The following is a 21,012-nucleotide window of genomic DNA, read 5'->3' on the forward strand; positions in this document are numbered from 1 at the left end:
ATCAGAGCTTTGGAATTATGTCATATTGGTTGCGCATCTGTCATTAGTAATTCATAGTCAGTTAAATTAATTGATTTATATGTTTGTAGAACAGCATGATTATGGTCTGAGAGCTCAAACATGAAACTTTTAGAAATAAGAATTTCAAGGAATGATACAAGTGTGTTTCTTTGACTTTTACAGAAATATTAGTTATTTTCTGTGTATTCTGTATTTAGAGTATCAGCAACATAGATGTACTAAGATTTTGTAATTGGCAATTCATTACTTAGAAAGCACACATTTGCTACTGCAGTCTTACATCACGGCAAGGCAGAAAACACATTTATTCCAATAAGTTTGGCCATTGGTTGCACAGACTGGATAATATTCTCTGGTGCAAATTTGTGCCGGATTATCATACACTTCACATATTGACTGTAAAACAGAAAGACAACATAAGTTTACTGAATAATGAACATTTGAATAATATTCATTTTTATATGAAATGTCATACATACACAATAGGGTAAATATAATCAATATATAGGTACAAAGACAAATATCTGTGTACATACAACCCAGGAGAAAGTTTTAAAAATTACCATTTCTTTAAATATATAAACCCTCTACTAAGATAAAGGCCAAGTAATTGGCATAAGTATTTTTATTATGTCGCAAATCCATACCCACACTCATGATCTTCCCTAGCAGATCACATCTCCTTCAACCCCCTTCACCAGAGGAAATCACCAAACTGAATTTTCTGTTGATTATTTCCTGCATTCCCCTGTAATTTCACCACATATCAATAAATATATTCACTAACTGTCAATATTTATACATTTCAAATTTATACATGTATTCATATATATGTTTAGGGTATCTCAGTAATTTATACAAAGAAAACAGTACTACATATATTCTTATATGACTTGCTCTTTACATTCCTTTGTGATCTTATATATATGCTGATATTGTTTAGAACTATAGTTCATTTATTTTCATCTCAATGTAATATTCTACTATGTGAATATATGGAAGTCATTATTTTTTAACATTAAATTGATCATTTGGTAGTTCATTTTTTTAACTTGTTTTATGAGGATGTATAATTTTACTCCAACACGCTTTTCTCTTTCTCAGATTCTTTTTTTTAAAAAGATTTTATTTATTTATTTGACAGAGAGAGAGTGAGAGAGCACAAGGAGGGGGATCAGCAGAGGCAGAGGGAGAAACAGGCTCCCCGCTGAGCAGGGAGCCCGATGTGGGACTTAATCCTAGGACCCCAGGATCATGACCTGAGCCAAAGGCAGACACTTAACCGACTGAGCCACCCAGGTGTCCTCTTTCTCAGATTCTTGTTCACAATAGCATCTTATTGCCAATGAATAGAATCTTGGGATAGAAGAATATGCATTTTATCATCTTATATAATAAGGTAGGTAGTGGCAAATGGTTTTGTATTGCTGGCTAGATTATATTTCTTGAATTTAGTATAATAAAAATATAAATATTTTTAAATTTTGAAACCTCATTCTGTTGTATATTTGGTAAATTTAGTGTTAAATTTTTCAATAAAATAAGGTTAAAATTTTATCTTTTTTACTTCCAAATCAATCAGTAATAACTTACTGAAACCTTGTTCTTGGATGGTTTTACAAATCCATTTTCTGCAACCAAAGCAGAGAAGAAAAAGTTAAAAACAAACAAACAAACAAAAAACATAGTTTGGTAAGAGGCATCGAAATCTATTTGCAACAGAAATTGACATAAATTGCCTACTCATTGCACATAATAAATGAGAATTTTGTGGCAGTAGTTAAAAAAAACTTATAATGAGACAAATCTTTTAAAAATTTAATTTCCAAATTAATCTAGCTATGTGGAAAACCAGTGTGTATGCTATTTCTTAATAACACCTCATACTCTGCTTGAAGATATTATTTTTTATATAAATTTTTAAAGGAGCTATCCTAGTGTCAAGGAAGAAAATGCTTTGCATGCATTTACTTAAGTAGGAAAAATTAAGCAGTACTTTGCCCTATTTTGGGGGCTCCAACTGATACCTCATAACTACCTTATTCTGAAATTCATGGACAACCTTGAGCTTCATCAGTAGATAAGTTGTTAGAAAAAAAAGAATCAATGAATTCTCCTCTACACAAAGCCTTAACTTAGTAGACTCAGAGCTGGCAAACAACAAATCAGATTGTCAAGGAATGTCAGACCTAGAAGACATCATTCTTCCTACAGTTTGCACTTAGTAATCATGAAATCTGGGCCCAGAAAGGAAAAAGAATTTAGTTGAAGTTCTTGAGTTACATATGAACAAAGACCTAAAAACTACTGCCTACTGTAATCTACCATTCCATTGCAACTTCTCTAATGTGGAAAATGAGAATAATGAAAGTAATTTAAAGCTGTGCCTGTTTCATTTTACTGGTTTATGAATTCCAAACTCCATAAAATCATTTTCTCTTTTCCAAAATTATAACAGTTGCTTCCTGCATTTTTTTCCTAGGATATGTAGTGTTTCACTCAGGAATAAAAATTTACTAACCAGAATAATAAGGAAATAAGAAGGCAATGATGAAAAAACTTTGATTCTTGATGACAAGAGGGACATTTTATCAAGTCTGTGAGAGAAACCTTTAAGAACGTTTGTAACATTGATACATGCTAAATTGGATTCCCTAAAGACCCAGTTTTCAAATGTTTCTTACTTCTAAAGGAATTGTTCCAACTTCCTAGATTACTATTCCCTTTTACCTTCCTACAACCCTATGATTCAGTAAAACATAAAGTCTCATCACTTGGAAGTCCCCCACCCCCAAAAGATATACAAGAAAGCCCTCCAAAATATCGATTAACAAAATGGGAGGACTGAGATTATTCTCCCAACTTATAGTCAGCTCAGAAAAAGCCTGGCTGCATTTTTTAAAAACTACACATTTGAATCTCAGTTATTTTCCTCAGGAAATAGGAACAGATATCTCTGGAATGACAGACCTGGAGCAATCTTCATAGCAGTGCTACATACCAGGGCCACCTCCCTAGATCTCCCACATGACCCACCTGACACAGAGAGACAATAGGGAGTGGTGTCAACAGCTCTGGAGACTATGGCTACCTTGTTCACATTTCCTCCTCAGCCATCTCCTTCCAGATAAGTTTTTTTTATTTGTCTGCTGTTGAGGAGATTGATGGGGTAAGATTGATGGCCCAAGGCAGATAAGACACAGAGATATTCTTGTCCTTCTTTGGGGCTGTAAAGTAGGTCACACATACTTCTCAATAGATCTTCCTAAACAGAAAATTTGAGGACAACTTGATCCCCAGAGGTATGGGGAAGCATCACAGATCCTAAGATAAAGAAGGTATGTGAAAGCTTTCCAAGCAAGTGAGTGGAAAAAGGACAAGAGGATCAAGCAGGAAAAAGAAAAGTTTGGGAATGATAATTAGATAATTAATGACCTAAGCATTTAATATTAAAAAAAAAAAAACTACAAGCATACTAGAATTACATGGGAAACTTCAAGAGTATGAAAATCCTGTCCTGCAGTCAAAATTGTGAATTGATTGTTAGTAGATTCATCCTGGGCATTAGTACATTGTAAAAGCTCCCAGATGAGTCTCAAGGGCAGCCAGGTTTAAGGAAACTTAAGAGGACAGGATGCAAATATGTTTTTGTAATTGAGATATAATTGACATATAACATTGTGTAAATTTAAGGTGAGCAACATGTTGATTTGGTACATTAACATATTGCAATATGATTACCAATGCAGTATTAGCTAACACCTCTATCACATCACTTAAATATCTTCCTCCTCCTCCTCCCTTTTCTTCTTCTTCTTCTTCTTCTTCTTCTCCTCCTCCTCCTCCTCCTCCTCCTCCTCCTCCTCCTCCTTCTTCTTCTTCTTCTTCTTCTTCTTCTTCTTCTTCTTCTTCTCTTCTTCTTCTTGTGAGAACAATTAAAATCTAGTCTCCTAGCAGCTTTAAAGTTTATAAAACAGTATTGTCGACTATAATAACTATCCTGTGTGTTAGGTCTCCAGAACTCATTTTTTTAGAGCAGGAGAGAGAACTCTGGGGAATGAAGTTGAAACAGGATGGGACACTGCCTTAAATTATATGGTAAAAATTTGTTCTTTCCATCAGAGATATTTGAGAGACACTGGAGGCTTTTAAAGAAAAGGGGGAGGAGCACCTGCATGGCTCAGTTGGTTGAGCGTCCACCTCTTGGTTTTGGCTCAGATCATGATCTCAGGGTCCTGGGATCAAGCCCAGTGTCAGGCTCCCTGCTTAGCTGGCAGTCTGCTTGTTTCCCTCTCCCTCTGCCCCTCCCCTTGCTCATACTCTCTCTCTCTCAAATAAATCTTTAAAAAGAAAAAAAGAAAAGGGAAAGATTTATTCATTATTATTTTCTCCTTTATTAACTAATCTTCTTCAGTCTGACTCAGTGGAAAGAGCTCTGGCAGGTGAAAAACCCAAGTACAAATCCTATCTATTACTGAGTAACCTTGACTCAATATTCAATCATAAAGTTTGAATCCACAGTTTTCTTTATATGAGAAGTATAGTGTCTATCTTATATATGTGTGATGAATAGGGATAAAACATTTAAACTATCTGCAGTTAAGTTGTGTGTTTGGTAGGCATTTGCCACCTTAATCCTATGTGTTATATTTAGCAGTGAGGAAGCCCAGGATTTAGAAAGAAACTTTGAGACTAGTAATGTTTTGTGCCAAATTTTTTTTTGTTTGGTATTGGTTTATTTATTTTAGTTTTTTTTATGTTATGTTAGTTAATTGAAGAACCCACATCTCACAAGTAGAGAAAATACTCCTTTTTTATAGTAAACTGAATATTATGCTTACACTAACTCTTTGAGTTATTTACATAGACACCATCAAAAATGCCTGTGGCAGACCAAGCCTTCTGGTGCAGGGTATTTGAGGAAAATGCAAACTGAGGCCTAGAACTGAAGCTGCAGGAAAGATGCTTATACTCTATACATTGGACTTCCCTTCTTCTATGTATTTGTCAGCAGGAATTAGGACCAGAAATTCTCAGTAGAAATCTTGCAGGACAGAAGAGAGTGGATGATAAATTTAAGGTGTGAAAAAAAACCCAAAAAACTGCCAAGTGAGAATTCTACCTCTGGCAAAATTGTCCTTCAAAAATGAGGGAGGAGGGCACCTGGGTGGCTCAGTTGGTTAAGCATCTGCCTTCGGCTCAGGTCATGATCCCGGGGTCCTGGGATCGAGTCCCGCATCGGGCTCCCTGCTCTGTGGGGAGCCTGCTTCTCCCTCTCCTACCCACTTGTGCTCTCTATCTCACTGTCTCTGTCTCTCTCAAATAAATAAAATCTAAAAAAAAAAAAAATTATAAAAAAAAAAATGAGGGAGGAAATTAAGACATTCCCAGAGAAACAAAAGGTGAAGGTGTTCATTACCTTTAGAGCTATCCTACAAAAAATTATGATAAAGAGAGACTTTCAATTTGAAGTGAAAGGCCAATAGACAATAACTCAAAATGATATGAAAATGTTCTCCAGTAAATGTAAATGCATGGACAATTATAAAACCCCATATTATTTTAATTTTGGTCCATAAATTCACTTTTGATTCTTTTATAGGATTTAAAAATCCTAGAGCATAAAAATTAATTTAAATTTATGTTCATTGATAGGCAATATAAAAAGATAGAATTTGTGACATCAATAAAATAAAGTGAGGGGGCAGACCTGCAATGGAGTAAACTTTATGCAATTGAAGTTAAGTTGTTATCCATTTAAAATAGATTTTTATAACAATAGTATATTCAAGTATGTTAAATAACTGGAATTAAAATAAAAACTTAAAAAAAACCAATAGTATATTTATGTTATAACTGTAGTATGTCATGTGTAATTCTGATGGTAACCACAATGAAAATTTCTATAGAATATACATAGAAAATAAAAGGGAATTAAAGTATGTCACTACAAAAAATCAACTAAACACAAAGGAAAGCAATAAAGAAGGAAATGAGGAACAAAAGAGCTATAAGATATAGAGAAAACAAATTAAAAATGGCAAAAATAATTTCTTCACTATTAGTAGCTACTTTAAATGTGAATAAATTAAACTCCCCAATCAAAAGACATAAATCGGAATATCTGGGAGAGATGACAGAATAGGAGGACCCTAAACTCACCTTATCCCCACAGACAGAACTATATAACACCCACATCAGTGCAAATAACACAGAAAGCAACCCAAAGACTGGCAGAACAAACTTCACAACTAAAAGTAGAGAAGAGGCCACATTGAAGAGGGTAAGAAGGGCAGAGATAGGATGGGGAGTTAAAACCTGCAGGTCTGGCCACAGGACGGAGGGAACTAGGAGTGTGGAGAAAGGGCAAGAAACAGACTATCACACCAGGGAGCCTGCATGGGGAAAATGAATCTCCATAGCTTTTGGCTTTGGAAAGCAGAGGCACTGAATTTTGTGAGATTTTCCAACCAGTAAAAATCAGCTGCACTCAGCTCTAAAAGAGCTCAGGTCTGGCGCACTTTGTGGAGCAGCTCTGGCTGGCCCTGGTCTCCACAGCAGCTGCATATCCCCTGTGAAAAAGGACCAGTGCCACCTTTTTAAAAGTGTGTGCCCCACCGACTACTTTCAAGAGCAGGAGAAGTAGCTGACTTTCCTAACACAGAGAAACAGACAGAGAATTAGGAAAAATGAGGAGAGGAACATGTCCCAATTGAAAGAATAGGACAAAATCACAAGCAAAACTGAGATAAGTAATATGCCCGATAGAGAATTTAAAGAATTCAATGATCATAAAAACACTCACTGGATTTGAGAAAAGAATAGAGGACATCAGTGAAACCCTTACACAGAGATAAAAGGAACCAATCAGAGAGAAGAACACAATAAATGAAATAAATACAGCTGATGGAATAAATAACAGGCTAAAGGAAGCAGAGGAATGAATTACCTGGAAGACACAGTAATGGAAAGTAGTCAAGCTGAGAAAGAGGAAAAAAAGAATTATGCAAAATAAGAAGAGACTTAGAGAACTCAGTGACTCTGTCAAGCATAATAACATTTGCATTATAGGGATCCCAGAAGAAGAGAGAAAAGGTGGCAGAAAACTTAAAGAAATAATAGCTGAAAATTTTCCTAATCTAGAGAAGGAGACAGAAATCCAGATCCAGGAGGCACAGAGATTCCCCAACAAAATCAAAACCAGGAGATCCCCACCAAGACACATAGTAACTAAAATGGCAAAAAATAGTGATAAAGGAAACAAATTTTAAAGTAGTAAGAGAAAGCAGTTAATACGAGGGAAACCCTAAGACTCTCAGCAAATTTTTTAGAAGAAACTTTGCAGGCCAGAAAGGAGTGGCATGATATATTTAAAGTGCTAAAAGGGAAAACTCAGAAGCCAAGAATATTCTATCCAGCAAGGCTATCATTCAGAATAGGAAAGATAAAGAGACAAACAAAAACTAAAGGAGTCCATGACCACTAAACCAGCCCTCTAAGAAATATTAAAAGGGACTCTTTGAGTGAAAAGGAAAGATCATAAGTGAGAGCATGAAAAGCAAGGAACACAAAAGCAGTAAAAATAAGTATATCTGTAAAAATCAGTCAAGGGATTCACAAAATAAAACTATGTAAAATATGACACCATATACCTAAAACATGGTGGCGATGGGGGAGAGGAGGAGCAGTAAAGAATGGGTTCAAACTTAAGTGACCGTCAACTTCATATGGACTGCTATAGGCAGAAGATATTATATACAAACCTAATGGTAACCACAAATCAAAAACCGATAATAAATATGCAAAGAATAAAGAGAAAGGAATCCAACTATATCACTAAAGAAAGCCAGCAAACCATGAAAGAGAGCAAGAGAAGAAAGGATCGGAGAAAAACTACAAAAACAGCCACAAAACAAGTAGCAAAATGGCAATGAATACATATCAATAATTACTTTGAATGTAAATAGACTAAATGCTCTAATCAAAAGACATAGGGTGACAAAGTGGATTAAAAAAATAAGATCCATCTATATGCTGCCTACAAGAGATTCATTTTGGACCTAAAGTCACCTGCAGATTGAAAGTGAGGGGATGGAGAAACACTTATCATTCAGATGCATGTCAAAAGAAAGCCAGGGTAGCAATCTTTATATCAGACAAAATTGACTTTAAAACAAAAGATAAAGGACTCTAGACAATAATAAAGGGGGACAATCCAACAAGAAGATATAACAATTGTAAACATTTTGCACCCAAATACATAAAACAGTAACAAACATAAAGGAACTAATCAATACTAATACAATAATAGTAGAAGACTTTAACACCCCATTTACACCAATAGATCATCTAAGCAAAAAATCAACAAGGAAAGTGACTTTGAATGACACACTGCAACAGATGGATTTAACAGACATATTCAGAACATTTCATCCTAAAACAACAGAATACATATTCTATTCAACTGCACCTGATACATTCTCCGAATAGATCACATGTTAGACCACGAAACAAGTTTCAACAAATTCGAAAAGATTGAAGTCATATCTCACAACTTTTCTGACTACAATTCTAGAAATCAACCATAAGAAAAAATCTGGAAAGACCCCAAATTCATGGAGGTTAAATAACATGCTACTAAACAATGAATGAGTCAACCAAGAAATCAGAAAAGAAATAAAAAATTAATGGAATGTTAAAAAAAAAAAAGGAAGAAGAAGATAGCAGGAAGGAAAAATGAAGGGGGGAAAATCGGTGGGGCAGACGAACCATGAGAGACTATGGACTCTGAGAAACAAACTGAGGGTTCTAGAGGGGAGGGGAGTGCGGGGATGGGTTAGCCTGGTGATGGGTATTAAAGAGGGCACGTCCTGCATGGAGCACTGGGTGTTATACGCAAACAATGAATCATGGAACACTACATCAAAAACTAATGATGTAATGTATGGTGATTAACATAACATAAATTTAAAAAAATAAAAAAAAGTTCCAGGAAAATTAAAAGCCAGAAGATTAGTCTTATCAACAAATGGTGCTGTGACAACTGGATAGCCACATGCAAAAGTATAACTGTACCCATAATTCATTCAATATATAAAAATGAACTCAAAATGGATAAAAAATCTAAATGCCAGTACTAATACTATGAAACTCTTAGAAGGAAGCCTAGTTGCAAATCTTCATGAACTGGGATTAGGTAGCAATTCTTACATATAACACCAAAGCACAAGCAACAAAGGAAAAAATAAATACACTGGAATTCATGAAATTAAAAAGAAATTGTTGCATCAAAGGACACTATCAAGAAAATTAAAAAAGACAACCCCAAAATGGAATAAGGGCACATTTGTAAGTCAATGTGCTTACTCTACTCTCTAGACTATATAAAGAACAATACCAATTCAAAAATAAAAAAGACAAAAATCTAATTTAAAAATGGGCAAAGGATTTGAATAGACATTTCTCCAAAGAAGATACACAAATGTCCAATAAGCATGTGAAAAGGTGTTCAACACTGTTAATCATAAGGGAAATGCAGATCAAGTCACAATTAAATACTACTTCACATCTACTAGGATGAATATAATTTTTTAAAGATATTATTTATTCATGAGAGAGAGAGGCAGAGGGAGAAACGGGCTCCCCATGGAGCAGGGAGCCTGATGTGGGACTCCATCCCAGGACTCTGGGATCATGACCTGAGCCAAAGGCAGACGCTTAACTGACTGAGCCACCCAGGTGCCCAGGGATGAATATAATTTTTAAAAAATAAACAATTGTGATTTTGGTGAAGATGTGGAAACATTGGAACCTTCACGAAATCCTGCTAGGAATGTGAAAGGGTGTGCCCACTATGGAAAACAGTTTGTCATTTTCTGAAAAGTGTGAAAGATAGTTATCAAATGAAATTCCACTTGCAGGTGTATGTCCATGAGAAATGAAAACATATGGTCACACCAAAACTTGCACAAGAATGTTCAGAGTTGCATTATTCATAAAAGCCAGTAAGTAGATACAATCCAAATGTCTATAAACTGACAAATGGATAAACAAAGTGTGGTATAGCCACAAGATGGTATATTCCTCAGTCATAAAAAGGAAAGAAGTACTGATACATGCCACAATGTGGTTAAACTTTGAAAACACCGTGCTAAGTTCAGGAAATCATTCACAAAAGACAACATATGATAAATAGATAGATGAGTAGATTTACTTTCACGTGAAAATCATACATATATTGTAGGATTCCATGTATGTGAAATGTCCAAATAGGCAAATTCATAGAGATAAAAAATAGTTTAATGGCTGCCAGGAATTGATAGGTGGGGAATTGGGAAGTATGTAGTTGTTTTTTGGAGGAGGGGGTAGATGATGGAAACATGTTGGAATAGTAGTGACGGTTGTACAACACTGTAAATGAATGTATATGAAAAAATATGTAATCTTATGCTTCAAAATGGCAAATTTTAAGTTTTGTGAACTTTATCCCAATTCAAGAAAACACTGTATTTTCCTTATCAAGTGTCAGATTTTAAATGTTCAGTTTCCTGTGTTCCACTTTCATTATGGCTAAAATACAGAGCTGATGTCCATCTAATAAGATTCCTTTAAGAATTAAGTTACATAACTGAAGGGATGTGGGAAGTTGATCCACAAAGCTTGTGTAGAAAACAGTCACGCGGAGAGATGGAATTCCCATCGTTGATGGATACTAACTTCCAGTAGTCTACCCAAAGTTCCTAGAAGACAGTAGTAGTATCTGCTTTCCTTAGCAACTTTTCCCTACCATTAATATGGGGCTTAACATATAGTAGTGATTTTTAAAAAAATAATATGTTAAATAAAAGGGAAAGCAATACATGTATAAATTTACCAGCATTCACTGAATGTTTTTTATACATGTCCTCTATTATGAAAAAGGCTATGAAAGTGGCTGAATACATTTTTATAATGTGGCTCTAATGTCTACATTCTAATGGATAAAAAATCTAAATGCCAGTACCTTCATTAAAAATCAATACTAAAGATGTAAATGAATATGTAACTCCCACATAGATCACTCTTTTAGAGGTGGAAGTGTTTAGTGAAAAGGAGAGCAGGCCTGTTAATGTAGCAGATTGATACTTGTCTTCTTGTAATCAGTCTGCATTTCTGCCATTAAAATCAAGCTTCAAATGAACACATGACCATCCAAATAAAGCTTGTTTCTTGTTGGCTGAGAGATGAAAGAAATGGAGAATCACTGGACTTGGACCACAAACGGATAGACTGCCCTGATGAAGGTGGAGTTGCCTGGCACCCCAAGATCACCAACTTTTCTCTTTAATGATTCATGAGAGAAAAAGGAAATAATATAATTTTTCTTCCAAATCTAAGAAATCTTACAATATCTTTGAACAGATTCTCCAAGTCATTCAATGATAGACAGACCCATGTTTTAGAATTTAAGTGCATATTGCCTGACATTTGTAATTGTAAGATTAACCTGGAGTACATTTTAGAATCAAGTTCCCAGATCCCTCTCCTAGAGGTTTTGATTGTTTCGGATAAAGAGGAGCCCAAGTGTCTGTATTTTTAATAAATACACAAGTAATGTATTATTTGTTCACCTTTGAAAATATTTCTTTAATTATAGTTACCAAAAGTATTCATGTCTTTCACCCACTAACCAACCAAAGAAAGAAAGGGTATTTTAAAAGGATAATATTATTGAACATTGTGTTCATTGAAATATTTATGATTTTAAATTGCATTAGATTTTATGTTAAGAAACACACAATTAAGATAATTTTTCAATTGTCTTTGAATAATTGGACATAGAAAAGAAAAATCTTTCAATCATAGGGTCTTAGGAAAATTCTTCAACATCCGATATTCCATCTTAATACCATAGAAGTCTTCGGTTATCTAGGAATTTAAAACCCTGAATGAGGGAGTTCTAATTGGTTGTAGAATCTACCACAAAATTGGATCACAATAAAAGCCATAGGAATGTGTAGCTTAGGCAAAATCAGCATCTACCATAATAACCAAACTCAAATGCTCCACCACTTTCACTGTAAAGAAAGAAAAAGAGAAAGAAAAAGAAATTATTTAAAATTTCTAGGTATTGCACTAAGTGCTCCTCAACGAGGAGAATTTAAAAATGGGATGATGTGTAGAAGCTCTGCCACAAGCAGGGGGCTTTGCTTGCTCTGCTGCACTGCACATGTTCCCCCCACACCTGAGACAGTTTAGCTCTTCCTACACACGCAGTCCTGATTCAATCTTGGAACCTGCACAGACCTGAGACAGGAGACGATTAGAGATTTTCAGATTAAAGAAGAGGAAATATCTGTGATAGAAAATGGTGACTCAGAAAAATTGACCACACTTGAAGACTGCAAACTCCTTTTGAGTGAAGGATACAGGAAGGGAGTTTACATGGAAGGTTCCAGAATGCCTTGCTTCTAAGAAAGGTTTGGAGTGTGTCATGGAGTTCAAGAGACAGAGCGGAGCATCAGAGGAGCCCTTCTTAGCAGGAATGGGCCCATTGTGATGATTTCAGAGTTCTGTAGCAGTAGGATTTCTTGCTCAATAATGCCCAAGTTAGCTTGCAGCTACATCATGGAGACTACCACTTATCATCTGGACTTTGGAATTATATCAGTGACTAGACTGTCATTAGTAAATCATAATAATTCAATTAAGTTCAACTAATTGACTTATACATTTTCAGAATATCCACAGAGTTATATTTGAGAGGTCAAATATAAAACTGCTTCTAGAAATGAGAACTTCAGGGAAAGGTACAAGTGTGTTTCTGTGGCTTTTACAGAGAGAGTAGTTATTTTCTGGATATACTGTGCCTAGGCTATCAAAAACATGGGTTTTCCTATCATTTTATGATGGTTTCTTCATTATTTTGGAAGAGCCATATTTAGTCTTGTGTTCTTACAATTGTTCGCTGCAGAAAACGCATGTATTGGAATAAGTTTGGCCATTGGTTGCACAGACTGGATCCTTTTCTCTTGGGCAAAAATGTAATTGATGTATATACACATCACAGCTTGGCTGTTGAACACAAAGAGACAACATAAAATGTATCAAGTAATGAACTTTTAAATAAAATGTCCCTTATCTTAATACAAAATGCTATGCATTAAAATGGAATAAATATATTCTATATTGAGGTTTAAAAATAAGTATCAAGGTACCCACAGTCCACTTACACATAAAATATTTTTAGTATATTTTTACAAACCCAACATTATTTTTTTTTTAAAAAACATACAAATGGCTAAATGTGTTTTTATAATTTAGACACTCTGCCTCCACTTCTCCTCACACTAGGGTCAGATTTTCCTCAGTTGACCCTTGATCAGTGAGGGTCTTAGAGGTATGGACCTTCCCACCCTACACAGTTGAAAATTCACATATAACTTTTGACTCCCCCAAAACTTAAATACCAATACCTTACTGTTGACCAGAAGCTTTATGACAACATAAACAGTCAATTAACAAATATTTTCTATATGTATTATATAGGGTGTTCTTACAATAAACCTAGAGAAAAGAAAATATTAAGAAAATCATAAGGAAAGGGGTGCCTGGATGGCTCAGCTGTTGAACGTCTGCCTTTGGCTCAGGTCACGGTCCCAGGGTCCTGGGATAGAGCCCCACATCGGGCTCCCTGCTCGGCGGGAAGCCTGCTTCTCCCTCTCCCACTCCCCCTGCTTGTGTTCCCTCTCCCGCTGTGTCTCTCTCTCTGTCAAATAAATAAATAAAATCTTAAAAAAAAGAAAATCATAAGGAAGATTGTACTGTCCTGTAAAACAATCTGTGTATAAGTGGACCCATGCAGTTTAAAAGTCACCTATATTTCATACCACAAGAAATCATAAAACAATTTTTAATAACTCCCTTGTCTTTCTCAATAGTTTTACTACTACATAATCTGTTAGTTTCAGATTATTACCATACTTGTATGAGTTCATACATATGAGTGTTTGTATATGTGTATATAACCATATAGATATGTATGTAATTTGCTTAATGATGACAGTGTTGGTTATTTATGTAAATAAACAACGTGTGTATTCTTACATAACCTGCTTTTTAAATGTCTTTATAACTTTTATCTATTCACATGTTTAGACCTATAGTTCATTTTCATCACCTTGATGTAATAATTGATTCTGTGAATGTATGACAATTATTATTTTATCTACCATTTAGTGAAAAATTGGGTTGTTGCTTTTTTAATCCTCTTGTTTTGCTAAGATAAACAATTCTACTTTAAACACCCCTTAATCCATAACAGACACTTGTCTATAACAAAGCTATAACTAGTAATGGAATTTTTTAGTAATGGGATATTTTTACCTTGTCTTTAATGCCAAATGATTTTGTATGTCTGGCAAGATTCTGTTTCTTGAACTTAGCGTAATAATAAAACTGTTTGTTTGTTACTTTTGAAGGATCATTCTGTTGTACAGAGGGAAATTTGCTGTTAAAACTTACAATATAAAAAAATTAAAGGCTTACCATTTCAATTCCTGAAGTAATCAGTATTAACTTACCACTTGACGAATTTCTGGTAAAGGTTCAAAAGAAGTTTCTGCAACCAACCGCCACAAACACACATTAAAAATAAGAAGAGGAAGAGGGGAAAACCATCAGAGTCTCTGGTGAAAAGTACCCACATCTCTTAGTAGCAAAATATTACACAAATTGCCTAATCAGGACCCTGCAAATAATGATATGAGCCTTTTATAGTAGTATCAAAACAGTAAGTTCACAAAATAAATTCAGATGTAGAAAGAGAATTCCAAATTAATCTCGTTCTGTGAAAATTATCTTATGTATTATTTAATAATCATCAAACACTCCTGTAAGATACTATAGTTGTGATTTTTTTTCCATTTTTATAAATGAGACATCTTAGTTGGAAAAGACAATGGTTTGCTTAGTGTCACTCATATGCCTCGCAAAAAGTCACTTAATATGAAGAAATTAATTATTATTTAATTAATTAGTATTCAGGTCTCATATCAGGGATCTATCCACTACCTCACAGGTACTTTATTCTGAAATTCATGGGCCACCTTGGGCTTTAAGGAGCGTAAGGCTGTTTGCAGAGGAATAAATGAATTCTTTCCTTATACAACGCCTTGACTCAGAGGTGGCGAACAACAAATCAGATTTTCAAGGAATGTCAGACATAGAAGACATCATTACTTTCCACACTCTGCATTTAGCAACTGTGGAATCTGAACTCCGAAAAGAAAAAAAAAAAGTAAATATCTTTAGTCATAGATGAACAAAAAGACAAGTTCATTCTGAGTACTGCTCATCCTAACCCACATCTTTGTCTCCAACTCTCTAAGGTGGGAAATGAGATTAGGCAACCCACTGATGCAATTTTAAAAGGTATTTCTAACATACTCTGTTTCATTTTGCCAGTTTAAGATTTATAAATCCTATAAATCAAACTCCTCCATTTCTAGATAATAGCAGTTGTTTGCTGCATTTCTAAGATATGGGAAATGCTTCATCCAGGACTGAAAAATGTACTCACCAGAATAATGAGGAAATGCCAAGGCAATGATAAAAACAGCTTTGATCCATGTCAAGAAGAAAGACATTTTACCAAGTCTGTGGAAGAAACCCATAGAGACGTTATAACATATGGTACAGGGACAATCTGCCCATTTCCAAATGAAACTTTCTTATAGGTGAAGAAGCTTTTCCACTTTCCTAGATTCCTACTTGGTGTGGACTATTCCCTTTTTCCTTCCCCCAACACACAGTGTCAACAAGACATACATGGTAACAGAAGACCTTGTATGGACTTGAAAGGAACACCAGGCAAGTCCTCTGTGTATATTTAAGTAGGAGCTGTTTACTCTCCCAACCCTTGGCTCAGCCCACAAGGAGCCAGGCTGCATTTATGGAAATATGCACTTCGGAATCTGAAGTTTTTCATCAGAGCATTTGACTGCATCAGAAAATAGAAACCATTATTTCAGGAAGGACTGACCTACAGCAGTCCTCCCATCAAACTCCACACCACAGCTACCTTCACAGAGTCCCTTCCACCTGACACAGAGAAGACAGTGGCAAGAGGGATCTACAGCTCTAGAGATGGTGCCTGTTCAGTTCACTTTACTTCTCAACTATTTCCACCCAGCTGAGGAATCTCCTTTATCGATCTGATGGTGAGGAGCTTATGGGGGTGAGATGGCTCATGGCAGATAAGATGCTGAGGTACTCTGTGTTCTGCCTAGAGGCTCTAAAATAGCTGTGAGAGATGCCTCACAAATGTATTATCAGTAGATCTCTAAGCAGCAAATTTGGGATAGTTTGATCAGATGTATCCAGAAGTATGGGGAGGAAAGGTGGTAATAGTGCTTTGAAACCAAGATAGAGAAGAGATGTGAAATCTTTCCAAGCTATTGAGTTGGGAAGGAAAGGAGAATCAAAAGAAGAAGAGAAGAAAGAGTTTTGGGAATTGTAATTGGAATTATAACTTGGACTCTTAAGCATTTTGCAACGCCGGAAGCACACAGGACTTAATTGGAGATTTGATTTGTATTAACCTTTTTATTTTGAGATCAATGGAGATTCTCTTAAAACCTTAAGGACTAATGCAGGGAGTTCTCATGTTCCTGTTAACCAGTTTCTCCTAATGGGAACATCTTGTAAAACTATAGTACAACCTGAAATGTTCAAAAAAGTTCCTAGATGAGCATTGGAATGGCCCACTTTGGGGACCTGGGCTAGAGGACAGTGTGTGCCCTGAATTGTATGATGGATAATTTGATCTTTACCTCAAAGTGAAGTGGAAGACCCTACAGGGTTTGAAGTAGGAAGAGATTTAATCAGAGCTGTTTAACTAATCTGCTTTGCAGTCTGGCTCAGTGGTAAGAGATCTGGCAGGTGAAAGTCCTAAATTCAAATCCCATCTACCACTGAGTAACCTTGACACAATATTCAGACCTTAATCCACAATTTCCTAATTTTAAATGTGAGAATAATTTCTGTCTCATAGGCTTGCCATAAATATTAAGGATAAAATATTAAAAGTCTGTACATAGGTTGTGTGTCAGACTTATATTTGTCACACTAATCTAACCTGCTTTTTTTTTTTTTTTAATCAGTGAAGAAAGCCAAGATTTAGAAAAGAATCCTTGAATCTAGCACTGTTCCATGCCAACTTAATGGGAGGGTACAAAATCTGGTAAGTGCAAAAAATGTTCCTTTATCATAATAAAGTGACTATTGTGTTTACATTAGTCCTTTGAAATATTTACATAGACACCATCAGAGATATTCATGCAGGCAAATCCTTTTGGCACATTTGTGGAGAAATTAAACTGAAGTTCTCTTACATGTATTGATTAGCAGAAGTTAAGAGCAGGAGACACTCCCTATGTTGCACAACAGGTCACAAGTTTTTAAATTAACCACGAAAGAGAATGTTAAATGTATGGATTATTTAATGCATATCTATCTTCCTTGAAAATGTTTAATATGCATAAATGGTTGAAAATAAGCATAAATGTACAGATATTTAATATCCAACTATATTAAAATCTCACACAAATATATACATATGTGTATATATAGATATATACATTATGTATATATACGTGTGTCCATGTATGTGTACCTATATGCATGTATATATCTGTATATGTACCTATATATGTAATAACACACATATAACACATATATTATATATGTAATAATATGTATTAATGTTACATCTACACATATATAAATGCACATATACTTAAGTACATATACACACATACACAGTATATGTTTATATACTATGTTATATACATATATATACTACACACAGTACATATACATATGTGTATATCTATGTATACATATCTATATACCTAAATTATCTAGGCGAGCCCTAAATGTCATCACAAGTATTTTTATAAAAGAGAGACAGAAGGAAATTTGATGCAGACACACAAAGAAGAAGGCCTTATGAAGACAGAGCTGAGAAAGATTTGAAGATATTGACCTTTAAGATGATAGGTAATAGATAGCTATAGATAGATGATAGATGGATAGATAAAAATAGGAACAGAAGAATAAATAAAGACATTTCTCTGTAACTATCTTTTTTTATTTAACAGTCAATGGTATATCTTCATATAAGTATATACATAATCATAATAAATAATAAGTATATACACATATAAGTATACACAATTCCTTTTAAGGTGTTATTAAATACTTTTGCTAGCAATGTTGTATTGAACATGATTGTACAGGTCATTATATGCTCATTCAATTGTATCTAGACTTTTAGAAGTTGCATTTTGAGTCAAATAATATATGCAGTTTAAATTTTATAGGTAAGAGCAAATTACTTCCAGCACCCTTATAGTCTTTTACTATGAAAAAGATAGATTACAAACATGACTGTTTCTCCACACCTCATCAAATGAATGTCTTCTGAAATACTCAGGTTTCCACACACACATCTAAATATAAACACACATATAAAATATATGTATTGGATGATTTTTTTCAGTTACAGAAGTTCTTCATTTGGGAATGAAATTAAAATTATAAGTTAATGAAACCACAATTTCTATTTTTTTAACTTTTATCAATTTTTGTCTACAAACATGGTTTACCTCCCTATGTGAGTCCTGAATGTGTGAAGAAATTCTACTTTACTAATTAGTAAAATTCATTGTGATTTTCTCTTCTGCAAGATGAGATATTCTGAGAGTCTGTGGTGGAACCTCTTGTCACACATGGCATATACAAGAGGAACAATGTATTTGAACTGGTGATGTGTGAACTTTTGACATGGTGCCTATTGTGTCCATTTAGAAGCTCTGAATATTAACTCCTGCTGGAAAATGCTGATACATGCTTATTTATGTCTCCTCTCCAATATTCCAAAATTTATAGTGCTTAGGAGATCCTGTTAGGTTCTGGAGGCAAAATATCAAATATATGGAGATCAATATAGGCAGGAGAATTGACCGTGGGATTCTGTAGAAGCAGGCAATTCCCAATATCCAGGAAACGAAAGAAACTATAAACCTGATCATCAGAGGCAGGTTTGGTAATCACATCTTGTAGTTGGGTACAGTTGAAAAACCATGGTCAGGGGCACCTGGGTGGCTCAGTCAGTTAGGCATCTGCCTTCAACTCAGGTCATGATCTCAGTGTCCTGGGATGGAGCCCCAGGGCAGGCTCCCTGCTCCGCAGGGAGTCTGCCTCTCCCTCTCTCTCTGCCCCTCCCCCTGCTTGTGCTCTCTCTCTCTCAAAAAAATAAACAAAATCTTAAAAAAAAAAAAAAAGGAAAAGAAAACCATGGTCAGCCAATGAACTTTATCCTTGAAGAATTCAAAGATAGACATGCTTAGAGCACCTCTTATGTGAAGGCATATGTCATTATCCAAACTAATAAAGTCAAAGATACTACTTTCTTCTGAATCACTGATACTCTCTATGGGATATTTTGCTTCACTTGCCAACTGTACATAAGCCCGAGTTTGTCTTTAAAGCAAATTGCCTTGTCAGAAAACAGGCAGTATCTTACGTGCCATAAAGAAAATTCCTCAGGGCAGCACAAAGAAATGTGGGGATGGTCACAGAATGGTTTTGCATCTTGATTTGATGGTTACATGACCATGTGTATTTGTCAAAACTCAGAATGGTATATCAGGAACAATGAATTTTTCCATATATAATTTAATTTAAAAACTAAATTAGAAATTTCCATTTAAAAAAACAGTTGATGCATTTGCTGGAAGTAACAAACTATTTGATCTCACCAGAAAACCAACATTTTAAAATTTATAACTATCTAATATAGACCATCTAATTTAAAATAGCTTTCTCATAGTGTCACTTTTAAAAAATTGATGTCTGGAAATGTATAAGAAAGAAATTACACTTGACCTCAAAGGGCCCATAGGTTAAATCACATTTCTTTCCTTTCATACCTAGAAATATAAATTTCAGTGACATATTTAAGGAACTATTGCATTCACTTGTGAAGCTGTGAAACCCATCAACCCCACCCACTATAGAGCAGGTGGGAGAGTGGGCGGGGGAGGTGGAGGGCAGAGAATGCAATCTCCCCTTCATGCAGCTCTCCCCTTCTCTGAGTTCCTGACTCCATAGCAGAGTTGGAGGGATTCTCACCTAGACACGGTGCTCCTTAGAAAGCCAGTGATATTCCAGAATCTTTCTCCATTCTGCGAAGTAAGTCTGCAAGCTAGCCAGTGGTTTCTGGCAACAGAGCCCCTTTGGTTGCTTCTTAGTAAGCCATTAGTGTAGGGGAGTTTGTTGTTTTTCTTTAGAATGTATGGTCCTGGTGACTTTTCGTCTTCCCCTTGGCCTTGGTTATCAATAAGAAAACTCCTACTTAGTGTCCTATTAGATTAGGAAAGACTTACAAAGCATTAGGACCACAGGAGAAGTGGTCCTCAACATCCTGCAATGCATGGGTTGTAGCCAATTCAGTGTTAGCATCTGGCATGGGCTGTGGAGGGAAGGACGATGCATGAAGGAATCCAGGGTGCTAGCAGAGTGTCCTTGACATAGCTGACAACAAGGTCCCAGATTGGATGATCCCTGAGGACAAGATCTCACAGTTCATTTTATACTGGCACAAGGTGCATAGATATGTATTTGTATATATTTATATATATATTCCAGCTTTATTGAAATATAATTAATATATATCATTAACTTTAAGTTGTGCAATGCGTTGATTTGATACACTTTTATATTGTAAAATGATTACCACCATAGTATTAGCTAAACTTCATCCCATCACATAATTACCTTTTTCTTTTTTGTGGTGAGAACATTTAAGATCCACTCTCTTAGCAACTTTCAAGTGTATAATAAGTAGCATTAACCATGCTGTACATTAAATCTCTGGAACATACTCATCTCTTTTTTTAAAAAATATAATGTATTATTTGTTTCAGAGGTATAGGTCTGTGATTCATC

At 35.2% G+C, this 21,012-nt stretch overlaps 1 protein-coding gene across 1 annotated transcript; it reads right to left on the reverse strand.

Moving 5' to 3' along the window:
* Positions 1-325: 325 nt before the first annotated feature.
* Positions 326-20,767, reverse strand: LOC118006607. The gene is made up of 7 exons (XM_034999318.1): positions 20,451-20,767; positions 15,581-15,657; positions 14,583-14,620; positions 14,386-14,487; positions 12,959-13,074; positions 1,615-1,652; positions 326-417 (listed from the first exon to the last, which is right to left on the reverse strand). The coding sequence occupies exons 1-7, from the start codon at positions 20,531-20,533 to the stop codon at positions 407-409; spliced, it is 465 nt and encodes a 154-aa protein (XP_034855209.1). The 5' UTR covers positions 20,534-20,767; the 3' UTR covers positions 326-406.
* Positions 20,768-21,012: the final 245 nt, after the last annotated feature.

The sequence above is a fragment of the Mirounga leonina genome, unplaced genomic scaffold (genome assembly GCF_011800145.1).
Source record: "Mirounga leonina isolate KUSES-001 unplaced genomic scaffold, KU_Mleo_1.0 Mir_98, whole genome shotgun sequence".
Classification (NCBI taxonomy): Eukaryota; Metazoa; Chordata; class Mammalia; order Carnivora; family Phocidae; genus Mirounga; species Mirounga leonina.